The following is a 15,029-nucleotide window of genomic DNA, read 5'->3' as shown; positions in this document are numbered from 1 at the left end:
TGAGGCCCTTCTTGCCTTTGGTATAATCTTCATTTGCTTTGGCTTTTTGTTTGGGTTTGTTTTTTAAGCATCATCTTTATTTTAGAAATTTTGTTTCTACCCAAATACTTAAAATTGCTCAGTTAGGTATAGATGGTAAAAATAATTATTAGATAATTTTTTAACTTAGTATAAAAGATCCAGTGATTAAAAGGTACCTGTTTAAACTTTTAATCCTTCCCAAACCTAACCCTAACCCTCATCACTCCTTAATAATCTAAGCTGCTTTTGAGTTGATATACCAGCAAGTAAAGAACCAGGCAATGGGCTTCTCAAAGATCTTTGCTGAATTTGTTTTGCTTTAGCTTGACATTTTCCCGTGCTGCCATGTCTTCCTGCTTCTGATGTTTGCTCTCTGCTTTGCAAAACTTTATGTGCTACCACATCTACAAATAATAGGTAATATTTTGTCTGCAGGACCTATTGAGGTACAGTAGATGTGTGTTTAAACCTTTGCCAAAGATCCTTTAATATCTCCTTAAATGAAAAGCTGAAAGAAGACTAATTCTCATTATTTAGGACTTGCTTCCAGGGGTGTAATATCCCTTGCAGCAGCCTTTGTTTTAAGGTGGGAGGTTTGTGATCCCTTTAATCTCCTTATTATGCCTAGTTTGCTTGGGGTTATTAACCCCTGGTTTATTACTTTCTAATGTTTTTCCAAATGTCACCCATTTTACAGTTAAATCTTTCTAGTTCTCCCAGAGATATGTGGTTCGAATCCACCAGATGCTCTGCCGGAAAAGGAGGGACAATCTCCTCCTGTACCTGTCAGATCTGATTTGACAATACACACACACACACACAAAAAAATTTAAAAAAAATAAATTTCTAGTTCTTTCTGTATCCTTGTACACCCTGAAGGCCAAGATTAGTTTGTCCTTACTTGAGAAAGTGAACCATTTACCTGAACTGTCACATAACCTTAAAAGTTGATCATACTGCTGATTTTCCTCAGGATTTACATGGATTTGCCGGCTTTAAAATTTAGAGTAGTTGAGTTTACTGAAGTTATATTGGATTAGTTTACCAAGCCTCTCAGCAAGCCTGCCTTAGCAAGAATCATAAAACTTGTTTTAAGTATTTGTAATTAAAAGAAAGTATGTTAGGGAGATCTGGTGGCCTAGTGGCAAGAAGCTGTGCTGCAATCCCAAAGGCACGTGGTTTGAATCCATTCAATGTTATGCTGGGGAAGGATGAACAGTCTCCTCCTGTGCCAGTCTGGTCTGATTTGACAGGACAAAACAACAAAATAAAGTGTCACAAAAAAAAAAGGTAGGCTGGAACAGCATATAGTGGTTTAAAAATAGGAATAAGGTTCTGTATTGAGACAAATTTTGATACTTAATGTGATTGTACATATTCTTTAGCCATATTTTACCTGTCTTTCTCAATTGTAAAATAGGAGTCTTAATAGAAGTTACCACAAAGGGTTCTTGGAAGATGAAATGAATAAATGCATTTGTAGCATTTTTAAATATTCAGTAAGTGGTAGCTGTTAGAAACATTAATGGTGTAACCTGTATTTCTTTTAGTGGCACATTGTGCATCTTCTAGACAAATCATTTCACACTGGAAGAACTGTACGAGGCATGATTGTCCTGTGTGTCTCCCTCTCAAAAATGCTGGGGATAAGAGACATCAGCAGTGTAAGTTTTACCATAATTTGTCACTCTCAATCTCACCAGTGCATTTTGATTATATAAATATACTTTTTGGTTCTGTGGTGTACTGTGTTCACAGAATGGAGTTGAATTTTTTAATTTCATTTTTCTGCTTCCCATTAACGTATGAGTACATTGATTTGAATTGCTTGTTAGTGTGAAGAAAAAAAAAAATCCAAAAAACTTAACTCTTTAAAAAAAGTTTCCAAATTCTTTTATCAGTCACCTTGAAAATGTTTAATACTATCTACAGCAGGCGAAGCTAGATTGTTCCATTCCAGTGAAAACATAGATGTATATGGAAGGTACGTTGTTTACTCTGCTGTGAGGTATTGATAGAATGAAATAAAAGCACTTCTATGTCTACACTAGAATTAATTTTATACCCAGTGGTAGTAGAGAGACTAGTGCTTTTATTTGAGTAAGTGGATTTAGTTTGATGATTTGATTGGGGGGGGAGATAGGAAAACTTCCCATTTAAAATTATTTAAAGAATAATTATAATAAATGATTGATTAATTACTGCATGACTTTCATAGGGAGCAACCTCTGATACTGAATGACCACAAAAACAGATTAATGAAATAACATTGGGGTAAATAATTTTGATACATGTTTTTCAACAACTGTTTATAAAAGGCTGTTTTAAAGTTATGGGTCAATCTCAGTGAGCTTGTCAAAGTAAATTGATTTAAAAAATGATCCTAAAGTTTATCTAAAAGGGTGAATTTGTAAGAACAGCCCAAAAATCACATAGGGAATATGATAGGAATTTCCCACTACTAAACCTTGAAGTTGCAAAAAGTTGTAAGAGGATGACACCAGTGTAAGACTACACACGTTATTAACAGAATAAAAAAATTAAGACACATTTTCATATGTTCACAAAATTGATTGAAGGTTATTGAAAAGCAAAAGCCTTAGAAGAACAAAACACATAAAGTGATTTCTATAAGGTACCTGCAGTGATAGAGAATGTTATCATTGCTTTTGCACTGGGCAAGTTAATATTGTGTCCAACTTGGGAGGGAGCACTGGTGGTCAGGCGCTAACGCTGCTAATCTAAGAGGCAGTTGGTCCATCAGCTGCTCTTCAGAAGAAAGATGGGCAGCCTCCTCCATGACAGTTTACTGCTTCATAAGACTTGCTAGCTAGCAGTCCGTTCCAGCTCAGCAACAAAAACCTATAACTGGAGTGTTCAAGTAATTTAAAGTTCTTTTAAAAAGAAGAAAGAAAGAATGGTTGTTATTATTATAACTAGAATATAAAAGAATAGTATGAAAATAAAATTTTCAAACTACAATTTCCACACTTCAAGAAACAAAATGTGAAGCAGATCTAAAAGATCTATTTTAAAGTATGTGTAATGTGAAAAGGAATAGGATTCTTAATAAATCTTGCGTAGCTCAGTAAAAACATTGTGATAATTAAACAGCGGCCTATTCAGTGTAACAAAATGTACTGTTTTACTAAATAAGAGCGTATCTTTATGGTCACATTGGCTTGATTTCTAGACAGTTTTGTTTTTTTTAAAACAGTTTTTTGTGACATTTCTCACCTTTAATCTGTCTGCTTTGCATCTAGAAATTGTTCATGGGAGATTTACTGAGATGTTTTATAATCACATGAGCAATAATATAAGCAAACATGTTGGCCTTATTTGCTAATGTTGAACTTTTTTTTTTTCCTGTCTTGTAGCAATTTTGACGGGAGCAGCTGTTGGATTGGGAAATACTGGTTCTCTTGGGGTGGGTCAGCAGTCTACTCCCAGCCTGAGCACTGTCAGTCAGATTGATCCCAGCTCTATAGAACGAGCCTATGCAGCCCTGGGACTCCCCTATCAAGTAAACCAGGTGCCACCACAACCCCAGGTACAACCGAAGAGCCAGCAGAATCAGCAGTCTGGGCAGTCTCCTCAAGGCATGCGCACCATGAGCAACATGAGTAAGTTCTTTCAGATCTGCTGTCCTGTGTGTGCACGCGCGCACAGTCTCCAAATGTAGCATCCACCTTGTGTCATTTAATTTCTCTCTACCTACCTGACTATTGGTGTAGTGGAGCCAGTCCTTGGGAAAGAACATGTTGCTGGAAATGTAGAGTGTTTGAATGAGAAAGGAAGACTCCCAACAAGATGGCTTGTGGGAGTGTAACAGTGGGCCCCAGTGTATCAGAGATGGTGAGGATTACACAGGATAGGGCAAGGTTCAGATCTGTTGTCCTTGGCGTTACTGAGTGGTAATCAACTCCATGGTACCTGGCAGCTTAACAGCAGTCCAGTAGTGGCACATAGCTTACAAAAAGGATGGGTTTTCATTCATTCATTGATAGGCCTTTTCCTCCCTCCTTCAAGTCACTTTGTAATGCATGTTTTATTCAAAATTGTCAATTGCCAGTAGAACTCTCTTTCTTGAATTTTTCCACATTTATTTTTATGTAAACTTGAGAGGCAGCCTGATCCCACTTACTGAAGTTTCACTCTGTCTCTTGAGGAAAAGGATGTTCTTTACTATAAGAATATACCAATCAGTACATCCGGTGGAATTTAACATTAGTATTAAAAAAATGCCTTGTAGCATATTATCTACTCATATTTCTCTAGTCCCCTAAACGTAATAAAACTTTTTGTGCTCTTAAGCTAAAAGTCATCTCAACATTTTATGTTTATCACATAAACTAGTGAAAACTAGGTTTTTTACTAGTCTGGTTGAATATGCAGTTTTTCATGGTGGCACTTAACCCAACAATTTTTTCCTTACTATCAGATATAGGTTAAAACATTTTAAAAATGAGTATGTCATACTAGATTATGTGAATGTGCTTAGTGTTAACAATTTGAATATAATAATTCCTTGGTATTCTTTATTTGCCTTTAATCTTCTTTATAGTATCACTGATTTGTTTTATTATAGACCTTCAGATTACTGATTAACATTTTGTTTCTCAGCTTTGTTTTGCGTTTGTTCCTGTGATCTAGTTAAAATCTTTAGCTTGTCAAGGATTAGAAAAAATATTTATGCGTTTATGTCATCCCATGTTTACCTGAGGAATGCAGTCCCAAGTAACCAAAGCATTTCTAGCCATGCCTCCATGTTAAATACGGTGACAGTTCCAATTGGTAATTACGGATATGTATCCCATTATGGATACACAATCAACACTCTTGGCACCAGCAGTCAGAAAATCAAAAGATTAGTTGCATTGGGGAAATCTACTGTCACTGTCAGGTACATCTCCAGAGTACTGAAATGCAGTAATATGTCAGTCTAGAGACTAAAGTGCCCTGTCTTTGCAATTACTTGCTGTGCATCACAGAGCTGGATAATGACTAAGGATGACAGAAGAAAGATTGATACCTTTGAGTTGTGGTGGAGAAGAGTTTTGACTGTACCATAGACTGCTAACAGCAAACAGGTCTTTCTTAGACAGGATGAAACCAAGGTTCTCCTTTGAGGCTAGGATTTTGAAGCTCCATCTCACATACTTTGGGCCACCTAGTCAAGAGCGATTGGTCCTTGGAGAAGGGCATTGTGCTCAGAACGGTTGAGGGAAAGCACAGGAGAGGAAGACCCTGGATGAGATGGATTGATATAGTAACTAGGGCAGTGGGGCTTGATGTATCAGAATCAGTTAACACTGGCTCAGGACAGGACAGGCTTCAGAGCTGCTGTTGTACATAGGATTGCTATGACTTGGCACATAACAGCAACAGCAAAATGTGTGCCATCAAGTTGCTTGCAACTCACACAGACCTTGTACAGCAGCTCTGAGCTCTGCTCAATTCTGAGCCTTATCGTCATCTCTGACACACCTACTACCCCATTACACTAGTAACTGAGTCAATCCATCTCATCCAGGATCTTCCTCCTCGCACTGTGCCGCTTCCCTGCCAAGCAGGATGTCCCTCCAAGGACTGGTCCCTTCTTGCAACATGCCCAGAGGATGTCAGGCAAAGCTTCAGAATCCATGCCTCCAAAGAACAGCCTGCTTTCACCCTCTCCGGGACTAACTTTTTTATTCTACTAGCAGTCCATGGTATATTCAGCACTCTTCTCCAGCACCACAGCTCAAAGGCATCAATTCTCCTGTCATCCCTAGTCATTGTCTAACTTTCTGATGCATAACAAGTAATGTCTAAACCATGGCCTGGGTTATATGCACCTTAGTCTCCAGACTGACTTCATTGCTCTTCAGTACTTTGGAGAGGTCTCTGACCTCCCAAATGCAATTTATCTTTTGATTTCCTGGCTACTGGTTCCAAGAGTGTGGGTTCTTATTGTCCTTAATGGCTTGAATTTTGAGTCAGAATTTGAAAGAATTTTTTAAGAATATTTTAAAAACTTACTTTTTTATTTCAAATTTTGTGTTGTTTTTGCTTAGGTGCTAGTCCAATGGGAGTAAATGGTGGTGTAGGAGTTCAGACGCCGAATCTTCTTCCTGACTCTATGTTGCATTCAGCCATAAATTCTCAAAAGTAAGTTTTCTTTTGGATTGTCCCTGTATTATTTGAAGCTTCCCATATTTAGAGGTTTTATTTCCACAATTTAAAGTTATGTAAATGAAGGAAGATAGGCTGTTGGATCTCTTGTTCTACAGCTTTAATTTGTAACTTAACTATTTATGGTGGTTTAATAAGCACTTTCCCAAACACAGCAAGAAGTTGTAAGATGCAGCCATATAAACAGTGAGCCCACTGTGTACCATAATATAAGGTTCCCTGAGATAAGCTGTGCTGTGATTTGTAACATATACCACATCTTCCCCTTGACACACAGAGATGCTGGAGGTTTATCGCTTTTCTTCACACAAGACAAACCATACATATATTTTAAAAAACCTCGTCAGACTTTTTGCTGTAAATAGGCTCCTCAGTCTCTTGGCTGCATTGGAATAATCACTGTCGGTCTACTTAAATGAAATCTCTCCCGCTTACTCTTTATCACTAAATTTTTGATTCCTTATTTTAAAGCTCAATGATGAATGACAATACCAGTGTGGCCTCTCTGGGTCCTATGCCAACTGCAGCACAACCATCCAGTACTGGAATTCGGAAACCATGGCATGAAGATATTACTCAGGATCTTCGAAATCATCTTGTTCACAAACTGTAAGATGTGACACGTCTTATTCATTGAGTTACACGTGCACATTCTCAGTCTCTTGGGTGCTTCACCACCAGAAGAATATTGCTTGCTTTTGTGTAGCCTGGCTTCCACTCATGTGATAAACATTTCTCTTTCACTGTCCTGCTTCCTGGTCTCTGCCTTACCTTTTACTCTGTGTTTAGCCTCATAAATAGTGACTTTGGTACTGTAACTGTAAAATCAGTGTTTCCCTAATTACATATAGTTTGTACAGATATACCTTATTTTACTGCATTTTAGGGCTTTGGTTTTTTTATATATATATAAATTGAAGGTTTGTAGCAACCTTGTGTTAAGCAATTATATTGGCACGATTTTTATCCAGTAACATCCGTTTTTATCCAGTGTCATTACTCATTTCTTGCCTCTTGTTGAGTTTTGGTAATTCTTATATAACGATTTATTTCACTGTTTTCACACTTAGTACATTATAGTATAGTAAAAGATAGCACTAGAAGTGGACTTTCACTATAAAGATTTTGCTGGAATCAGTAAGGAATAAAAAACTTAATTTTGTGATCATTGCATTGTAAAGTCATTTATTTAATGTACAGAGAAGATCAGTTGTTTCAGATTGATCATATAATTGACATACAAGCTTTTGTACCAATTCAAAATATTTTTCTGAACTTATATTTCTCTGTTGTCCATCTAGTTCTTGAAAAGGCTATGTAACGGAAAGGATGATAAAATTAATGGCTAAGAATAAGAATTTTCAGTCTTAAGGATTCTATATTAGTGTCTAGAATTTTTAAGGAATTGATGGAGAGAGATCATTTATGCCAAAAATCATCATACATTTCTTACTCTTCTATTTAAAAGTTCTGGATCTTGTAAGATTTTGTGGTGTATTATATTTTCATTTAACTTCACATGTTGCAACCAGTCATGTTGTACTGTGCGCCATCTTTTCGTGTACTGTTTGTATGTGTGTGTCTATGTATATATTTATGATTTATTATAATGAAACATTTTAAGAGTCTGTTGGTACAATGATTTAAGTTCTCAGTTACTAACCAAAAGGCAGAAAGGCCAGCAGTTAGAACTCATCTATGACCCTGTATGAAGAAAAGACCTGGCAACATGCTCCTGACTCAGTGGTACAGAATGTTGCAAGGCAATTCTATTCTGATCTATAGTCCACGAGTTAATCACTTCAGTGGTACACAACAAAAACCATGAAACACTTAAAGGTTTATCAGTTTCTTTGGTGTGATGTTACACTGAAAGGCTTTTCTTTTCCCAGTGTTCAAGCCATATTTCCTACTCCGGATCCTGCTGCTTTAAAAGACAGACGGATGGAGAACCTCGTTGCATATGCCCGGAAAGTAGAAGGAGACATGTATGAGTCTGCAAATTCTCGAGTGAGCATTTGTTCTTTATGTTCAAACAAATTTGTTCTTTATGTTCAGGCAAAAATGAACCTCTTTGGATGGTCTAAATTAGTCTTGTTATGTAAAATTTACAGTACTGTATGTCAGAAAAGGGACCTTTAGCTGTCCTGTCTTAGTCTGCATTAAGACAATCCATATGAGAAAACACTTGTCTTAAAAATGTGTGCCATCAAGGTTTTCCTCTTTTAAATGCACACTGTGTGTGTCATTTTATCTGAGTTGTCCTTCTGTCAGCTTAGAAACCAGCTCTACTCCTGGGCTGTCTGATAGTCATTGTGACTCTGTGCTATTTTCACTAATTGTGGTGAATCAGCGGCTTAGTGTATCATCTCTAATGGTAGTCCACCATCTCTTCATTAGTTAAACTTTATTATTTACAATTGACTATTTATAATGTGGCACTTTCTATTATTATCCTACAAGTTATAGGAACATAGTCAATAAGCCCAAACACTGATACATCATATTTTACAGTGTAGTTTCATAATGATGCATTAGATTCTTCATTCTTTATTAGTTTCTGCTTATTACTGTTAAGCCATTACTTACCATTACTTTGTAGTAGTTTTTCTTCATTTCTTCTAATTTTCTTTAAAAAAATACAAACAGGCAGAATACTACCACCTCCTAGCTGAAAAGATCTATAAGATCCAAAAAGAACTGGAAGAAAAACGCAGGACTAGACTACAGAAACAGAGCATGATGCCGAACGCTGCGGGCATGGTACCAGTTTCTATGAACCCAGGACCTAACATGGGACAGCCGCAACCAGGAATGACGTCCAGTAAGTGTTTCCCCCCACCCCTTCTCCTGTAGATTTTTGTTGGGAAGAACTCAGCAAGAAAGAACATTATTTGTAACCAGAGTTGTACATTTTCATGAGCTTTTATAAGTTTGCTAGAACTTAGGAAATCATGACACTTTATCATCCACCAATAAAAACACTCACTGAACAGTGCATGTAAGACCCCAAGACATAGTCCTTAATGCTTTTTGATGACCTGAGATCATTTTAGGATCCCATGATCATCATCTTTCATAAGTTCCCATGACGTTTGTAATTTGTTCTCCTGTAAAATTTCACTGACTTTTAACTTTATCCAGAGACACCCTGCCTTTCGGGACACTCACTGTTCAATTTGTAGACAAAGTCCGACACACCTGGACATGTTTTTGTAAACTTTTTTTAAATTATTGTATTATTTTTATGTGTACCATCAAATCAGATCTGACTGGTAAAGGAGGAGATTGCCCCCTCCTTCTCCAGCAGAGCATCTGGTGGATTTGAACCACGTACCTTTGCGATTGCAGTGCAGCGTCTTGCCACTAGGCCACCAGAGCTCCCTCTGGACTTGTTTTTAGTTGCCACTCTACGTTATATATTCTAAGTCAAAAGATTATTTCATTTTGAAATTCATCATTTAAAATTGTAGCTTTCATATTTTAGTTATTTAAAATTTGTTGACTTTACTAGTAAATTAGTTAATTACTAGTAATCCTTCATTGACTTAATTTGCTAATTATTTTTTCATTATTAATAATTATTTACTCCTTTATTGATGTCGTACTATGTTTCAAACCTGGATAGTTTGCCTTCACAGTTCTTTGTAAAACTTTAAGATATAATGGATAAAATGGAATTGTAATTAAACTGGTCAGCTCACAATTTTTGTAAAATAATAATTGGGGTCACCTAGTGAATCCGCTTGTGTAAAAATTACACCCTTGAAAGCCGCCTGAGGCAGTTCTGCTCCTGCTCTGTCATTGTGCATGTGAACAGCAGTAGACATGCACCAATGAGGAAGAAATTGCATGAGGCTTTTTTTTTCCTTAATTTTTTTCAGATACTTCATTTTAAGAGTAAGTTCGTGACGTCTGTGTTGTATTTCATTCAGTCCGAGTTTCAACAAGTGACTTATTGCGGAGGTGGGGTGGTGGGAGCCACATTATCTATTTTTTTCTGTCTGATGAAATTTTTTTCATTGAGATTTTAAGAAAGTTTATAGAGACTTTTCGATTTCTATTCATTGTTGCATATTTTCCTCCCTGCCTGCCACCCTCCCCCAAATTTTCTATTATGATTGAACTTTTATTATTCTTTTTCATGTGATAAGATTCCTGAATACTTTTGTATTAGATTATAAGATGTTTGCTATGACACATTTTTGTTAAATAAAAAAAATTGTTTATATTTTCTAGTCAGCCATCTGACGACTCTACGTTTTACCGTAACAAAGTATTGACATTCCTAAGTTGTTCCTTGTATTAGTGAAAATTCAGATGATGCATGCCCATTGGGCCAACATTAAAAATTAATGGTACATCCATATAACTCAACCAGTAAAAACAGTCTTTTCCATCTGAACTGCAGTAGGACTGTTTTTCGCCCACATTTTATTTCGTATTTAAAAGTCAGGTGACTTCATCACAGCTCTTAATAGAGGTTTACATTTAGGTCATTGGATCATGAATTTTTTTTTTTGTCTCATTTTCTAATTGTCAGGTAGCAAACACTGGCCATGCACATAATTTTGTAAATATTTCCATTAAAAATCAACATTCACAGTGGATTTGAGTGTATAAAAACATTTATTGGAGGGAGTTCTAGTAACCTACTGTCAAGAAGATGATCTGAAGAAGGAGGGACATCTTCTCCTATACCAGTCAGATCTGATTTGACAGTTCACATAAAAACAATAATAAAATAAATTTTTTTTTAAAAAAAACCTAAAACATTTATTGGAGCACACCATTTACTTTGATCACCACTGGGCAGAATCAGTGGCTCTTCCTTTTCAGAGTGATCTGCTATGCAGTATGCAAAGATTATGATGATGCAACCTACAGCTTATTAAATGCTACCGTAGTTTTCATTTTTGATATTGCACTTCTTGGGTTTTTTTTCTGGGTTTTTTTTTTTTACATAATTGTAAATTTTTCTGTCTTTGTACCATTAAATCAGATCTGACTGGTATAGGAGATTGCTGCACGTTCTCCAGCAGAGTATCTGGTGGATTTGAACTGCCCACCTTTGGGATTGCAGTGCAGATTTCTTGCCACTCGGCCACCACAGCTCCCTGTTAACTACATTCTTTTTCTTTCAGCAGAGTGGAAACAATTTTGGTACTAGAGCCACATTCATTGAGGCCCAGCTTGCTTACATAAACTTTTTAAACACCCTAGGTTTTTATTTTTAAATAAATTGAAAGGATTTGCTGTGAAAACACTTTACAGAATTGCTATTTCGTTGCTTATAGCTTGGTAACTTGTTTTAGCAAATGCACTTATTTAACTTGTTTTCTTCCCTACACTAGATGGTCCGTTGTCTGATCCAGCTATGATCCGTGGCACTGTGCCAAACCAGATGATGCCCCGGATAACTCCACAACCTGGTAGGTTGATGGACGAGAGCCCACCAGGGTTTATTCAGGGTTTCTGGTACTCTACATGGTCACGCATGTCATTGGCATAACTAATGCCAGCAGCAGGCCTCATCATAATCGCCTACTTGAGGGACCAGAAAGCCTCTTGGAGTTTCCTCTCAGGGTGGAATAGACAGTGATGAGCAGGCTTGTGGTCAGATCAAGAGGCCAAACAACTTTAAGTAATCAATCAAGCATCCTCTTACAAACAGTTGGCCTGGGTGGAAATTATTACCTTTAATTGAAACCCAAAGTGAATTAATAATATCCTCTTATTGCTGTCAATTAAACAATTCATTTATAAAATCTAAAGTTGAGAGATTTCGATACTGAGTCAGAAAACATAACTCTGCACTTTGATCAATCACTTAATTCCATGAAAGTGTTGAGAATATCTGTGTTCACAGGTTTGAGTCAGTTTGGCCAGATGAATATGGGCCAGCCTTCCATTGGCCCCCGACAAACATCTCCGCTTCAGCACCATGGACAGTTGGGACAGCCTGGAACTCTCAACCCGGTCAGTTTTTACTTCCCTCAGAAATCTTTTTGACCTTTATCTGTTGTGAAGAATATCTTTTCTTTGTACTTCATAAGCACAAAGTCTCCTGCTTGTCTCAGTGGTAAACTGAAAGTGCCTTAATGCTCACTTGACCTGATTCTGTAATTCTCTTGGACTTGGCCTTTGAATTTAGGTATAGTCAAATGAATGTGTATGTTTTGGGATGATGAAGAGAGTTTTAAATTTTAAAGGTAGTACGGTATAGAAAAAGACATTATTAACGACCCTGAGGTAGCAAATAGGAAAGTACTTTCCTTTTTCTTTCTTTCTTTCTTTCTTTTTTTTAAACCCCCTAGAAATTCCTTCTCTAGAGCTTAGAAATAATCTTTAAGATTGTAAGGAATAAAACGTAGAAAAGAATTCCTATTAAGAATTTTGTGTTGTGATAAAAAAGGGCTATATCCTAAGTATAATTTTGAGATTAATTATGACAATTCTGTAAACTGCAGTGTTACACAAACTAGAATTTATGTAATTGCATGAAAGCTGTTCATGGCCTTAAACGGGGGAGAGGAAATTATGATTTATTAAAAATACATCATGGGGTACCTAATGAAAAAGCAAATATGTCTTGGAGAAAATGCACCAGAAGTGCTTTTTGGAGGCAAAGATGATAAAGCTTTGTTTCACATACTTACAAATACGTTGTGAGGAAGAAGAGCTGTTCCTTAGAGAGGGTAGAGACTATGCTCAGAAACATTAGCAGTGGAGAAGAAAACCATCAGCCACATAGATTGACACAGTGAGTGACTGCCACAGTGGGCTCTAGGGTGTTAGGAAGTGTGAGGAAAGGACAGGGTTCAGATCTGTTTTTTGTTAGGTAACTGCTGGGTCATAGTAGACCTAACAAGACCGTATCGTTTTTTGTTTTTGTGTTGGTTCCCCCCTACTCTGTGGTGTGTGGTAACATTGAGATTATGACATTTGAACTAGATGATCCGCATGCCCACCCTTTAGGTTTGCTGGATGCATTTTAGAAATAAAATGCTTCCCTCCTTAGAGCGTTTGTACACCACCTCTGTGACCAGGTTTGGCCCTATTTTGGGATACCATACTGGAGTCTCCTACTTTGTGGTTTAACACCAGCACCAAGATGAGTAGAGCATTCACTCTCCTCACGTGTTCACTCTCCATTTCTTGTTGGAGTTTATTGGCATTTGTATATAGCACCAGGCGCACTTGTCCTTCCGCACTCGTTATTTCTTGAGCAGAAGCTAGTTCCTCATTTTCTTAGAAGGAAAATCAGTTCTACTATTTTCTTCCTCGCACCAGTTCTCCCTTTGCTGTTCAGTAAATCTACCTGTCAATGTGATGACGTGTTTTTGAAGCATGGTAACATGGTTTTGGTCTCTGGTTTTTTTGCAGCCTATGGGATATGGACCTCGCATGCAGCAGCCTTCCAGCCAGAACCAATTCCTCCCGCCGACTACATTCTCCACACAGGGAATGAATGTATCAAATATGCCTTTGGGGCAATCCAGCGGTCAAGCTCCAGTGTCCCAAGTATGTTTCAGATGTAGATTTTTGTGGGATATTTTCCCCACGAGTTCTGAAATGTGTCATTATATGAGTTTTTTACAGGAAACACCACAAATAATGGCTAATTAATTTTTTTAAAACCTAGTTATCTGTATTCCTTTTTTGAATGTGGAACAGTTACTCTGTGGCTTGTCTTTAGTATTAATTGATAAAAAAGGAAATACGTTAAATAGTTAAAACTTGTAAATTGCCAATATCTTTATTAAAATGAACTCCTCTGAAAGCTGGAGAAGAACTGGCTAAACAAAAGAGTGTAGATTGTGTCCTCTCTCATGCCCTGGTATTGACTGGGGTCATTCTGTTAAATGATCTGACAACTGCTTTGTTTCAGTATGTTACTGCTTTTAAGAACCAACGATACGCCCCACAGTAAACAGAATTTTGACACTTTTTGTGTGTGTTTACTGTCAAATCAGATCTGACTGGTACAGGAGGAGATTGTCCTCCTTTTTCAGCAGAGCATCTGGTGGATTTGAACTGCAGGATTTTGACACATTTTTGAAGTAGAAAAATACTTCCTCTTTTTACTTGATTAGTTTGTGTCCTAAATGTGTACACCGTGTCTACGTAAAAATGGCTCTAATTCTGCTCTGAATTGACATTTTTGCTTTTTTTTCCTTCCTTTTTTTTCTTTAAACAGGCACAAATGTCCAGTTCTTCCTGCCCTGTGAACTCCCCAATAATGCCTCCAGGCTCTCAAGGGAGTCACATTCATTGCCCCTCTCTCCCTCAGCCACCACTGCATCAGAATTCACCCTCACCTGTACCGAGTCGGACCCCAACCCCCCATCACACACCTCCAAGCATAGGGGCCCCGCAGGCACCACCAGCAGCAATACCAGCCCCTGTTCCTACTCCTCCAGCCATGCAGCCTGGGCCACCGTCCCAGACTCTCCATCCTCCTCCAAGGCAGACACCCACGCCACCAGCCACACAGCTTCCACCACAAGTGCAGCCTTCAATTCCTGCTGCTCCACCCGCTGAGCCACCCCAGCAGCAGCCACTCTCACAGCAGAGTACGGCAGCCTCCGTTCCCACCCCAACGGCACCATTGCTTCCTCCACAGCCTACAACTCCAGTAAGCACAGATGAGGGCTTCAGGGGGTTGGGTCACTTGACTGTCATGTTACAGTACTACTGGGGTCTTTCTTATTTCAGCGTCTCTTGTTATCTCACCAGTTAGACCGAAGTTTGTTTTTAATTAGGGACTCCTCCCCCTTTTTGCTTTTCTCTTTATTCACACCCGAAGAGGTAGAGGTATTTGTTTAGGTTTG

General features: G+C 37.8%; 1 protein-coding gene across 1 annotated transcript in view; it reads left to right on the top strand.

Annotated features, from left to right (window-relative positions):
• Nucleotides 1-15,029, top strand: part of EP300 (E1A binding protein p300) — a 64,866-nt gene that overhangs the window by 20,502 nt on the left and 29,335 nt on the right. Inside the window, exons 5-15 of the mRNA XM_006890188.1 lie at nt 1,572-1,685; nt 3,399-3,644; nt 6,078-6,171; nt 6,667-6,804; nt 8,088-8,205; nt 8,845-9,019; nt 11,550-11,627; nt 12,065-12,174; nt 13,582-13,719; nt 14,396-14,833; nt 14,935-14,944. Of these exons, the coding sequence (XP_006890250.1) occupies nt 1,572-1,685; nt 3,399-3,644; nt 6,078-6,171; nt 6,667-6,804; nt 8,088-8,205; nt 8,845-9,019; nt 11,550-11,627; nt 12,065-12,174; nt 13,582-13,719; nt 14,396-14,833; nt 14,935-14,944 (1,659 nt within the window). The remainder of the gene's footprint in view (nt 1-1,571; nt 1,686-3,398; nt 3,645-6,077; nt 6,172-6,666; nt 6,805-8,087; nt 8,206-8,844; nt 9,020-11,549; nt 11,628-12,064; nt 12,175-13,581; nt 13,720-14,395; nt 14,834-14,934; nt 14,945-15,029) is intronic.

This window comes from Elephantulus edwardii, unplaced genomic scaffold (genome assembly GCF_000299155.1).
Source record: "Elephantulus edwardii isolate Elephantulus edwardi_28Jun2011 unplaced genomic scaffold, EleEdw1.0 scaffold00086, whole genome shotgun sequence".
NCBI classification, from domain to species: Eukaryota; Metazoa; Chordata; class Mammalia; order Macroscelidea; family Macroscelididae; genus Elephantulus; species Elephantulus edwardii.
Note: the sequence above shows the minus strand (reverse complement) of the source record. Positions and strands in the feature narration are given on the sequence as shown.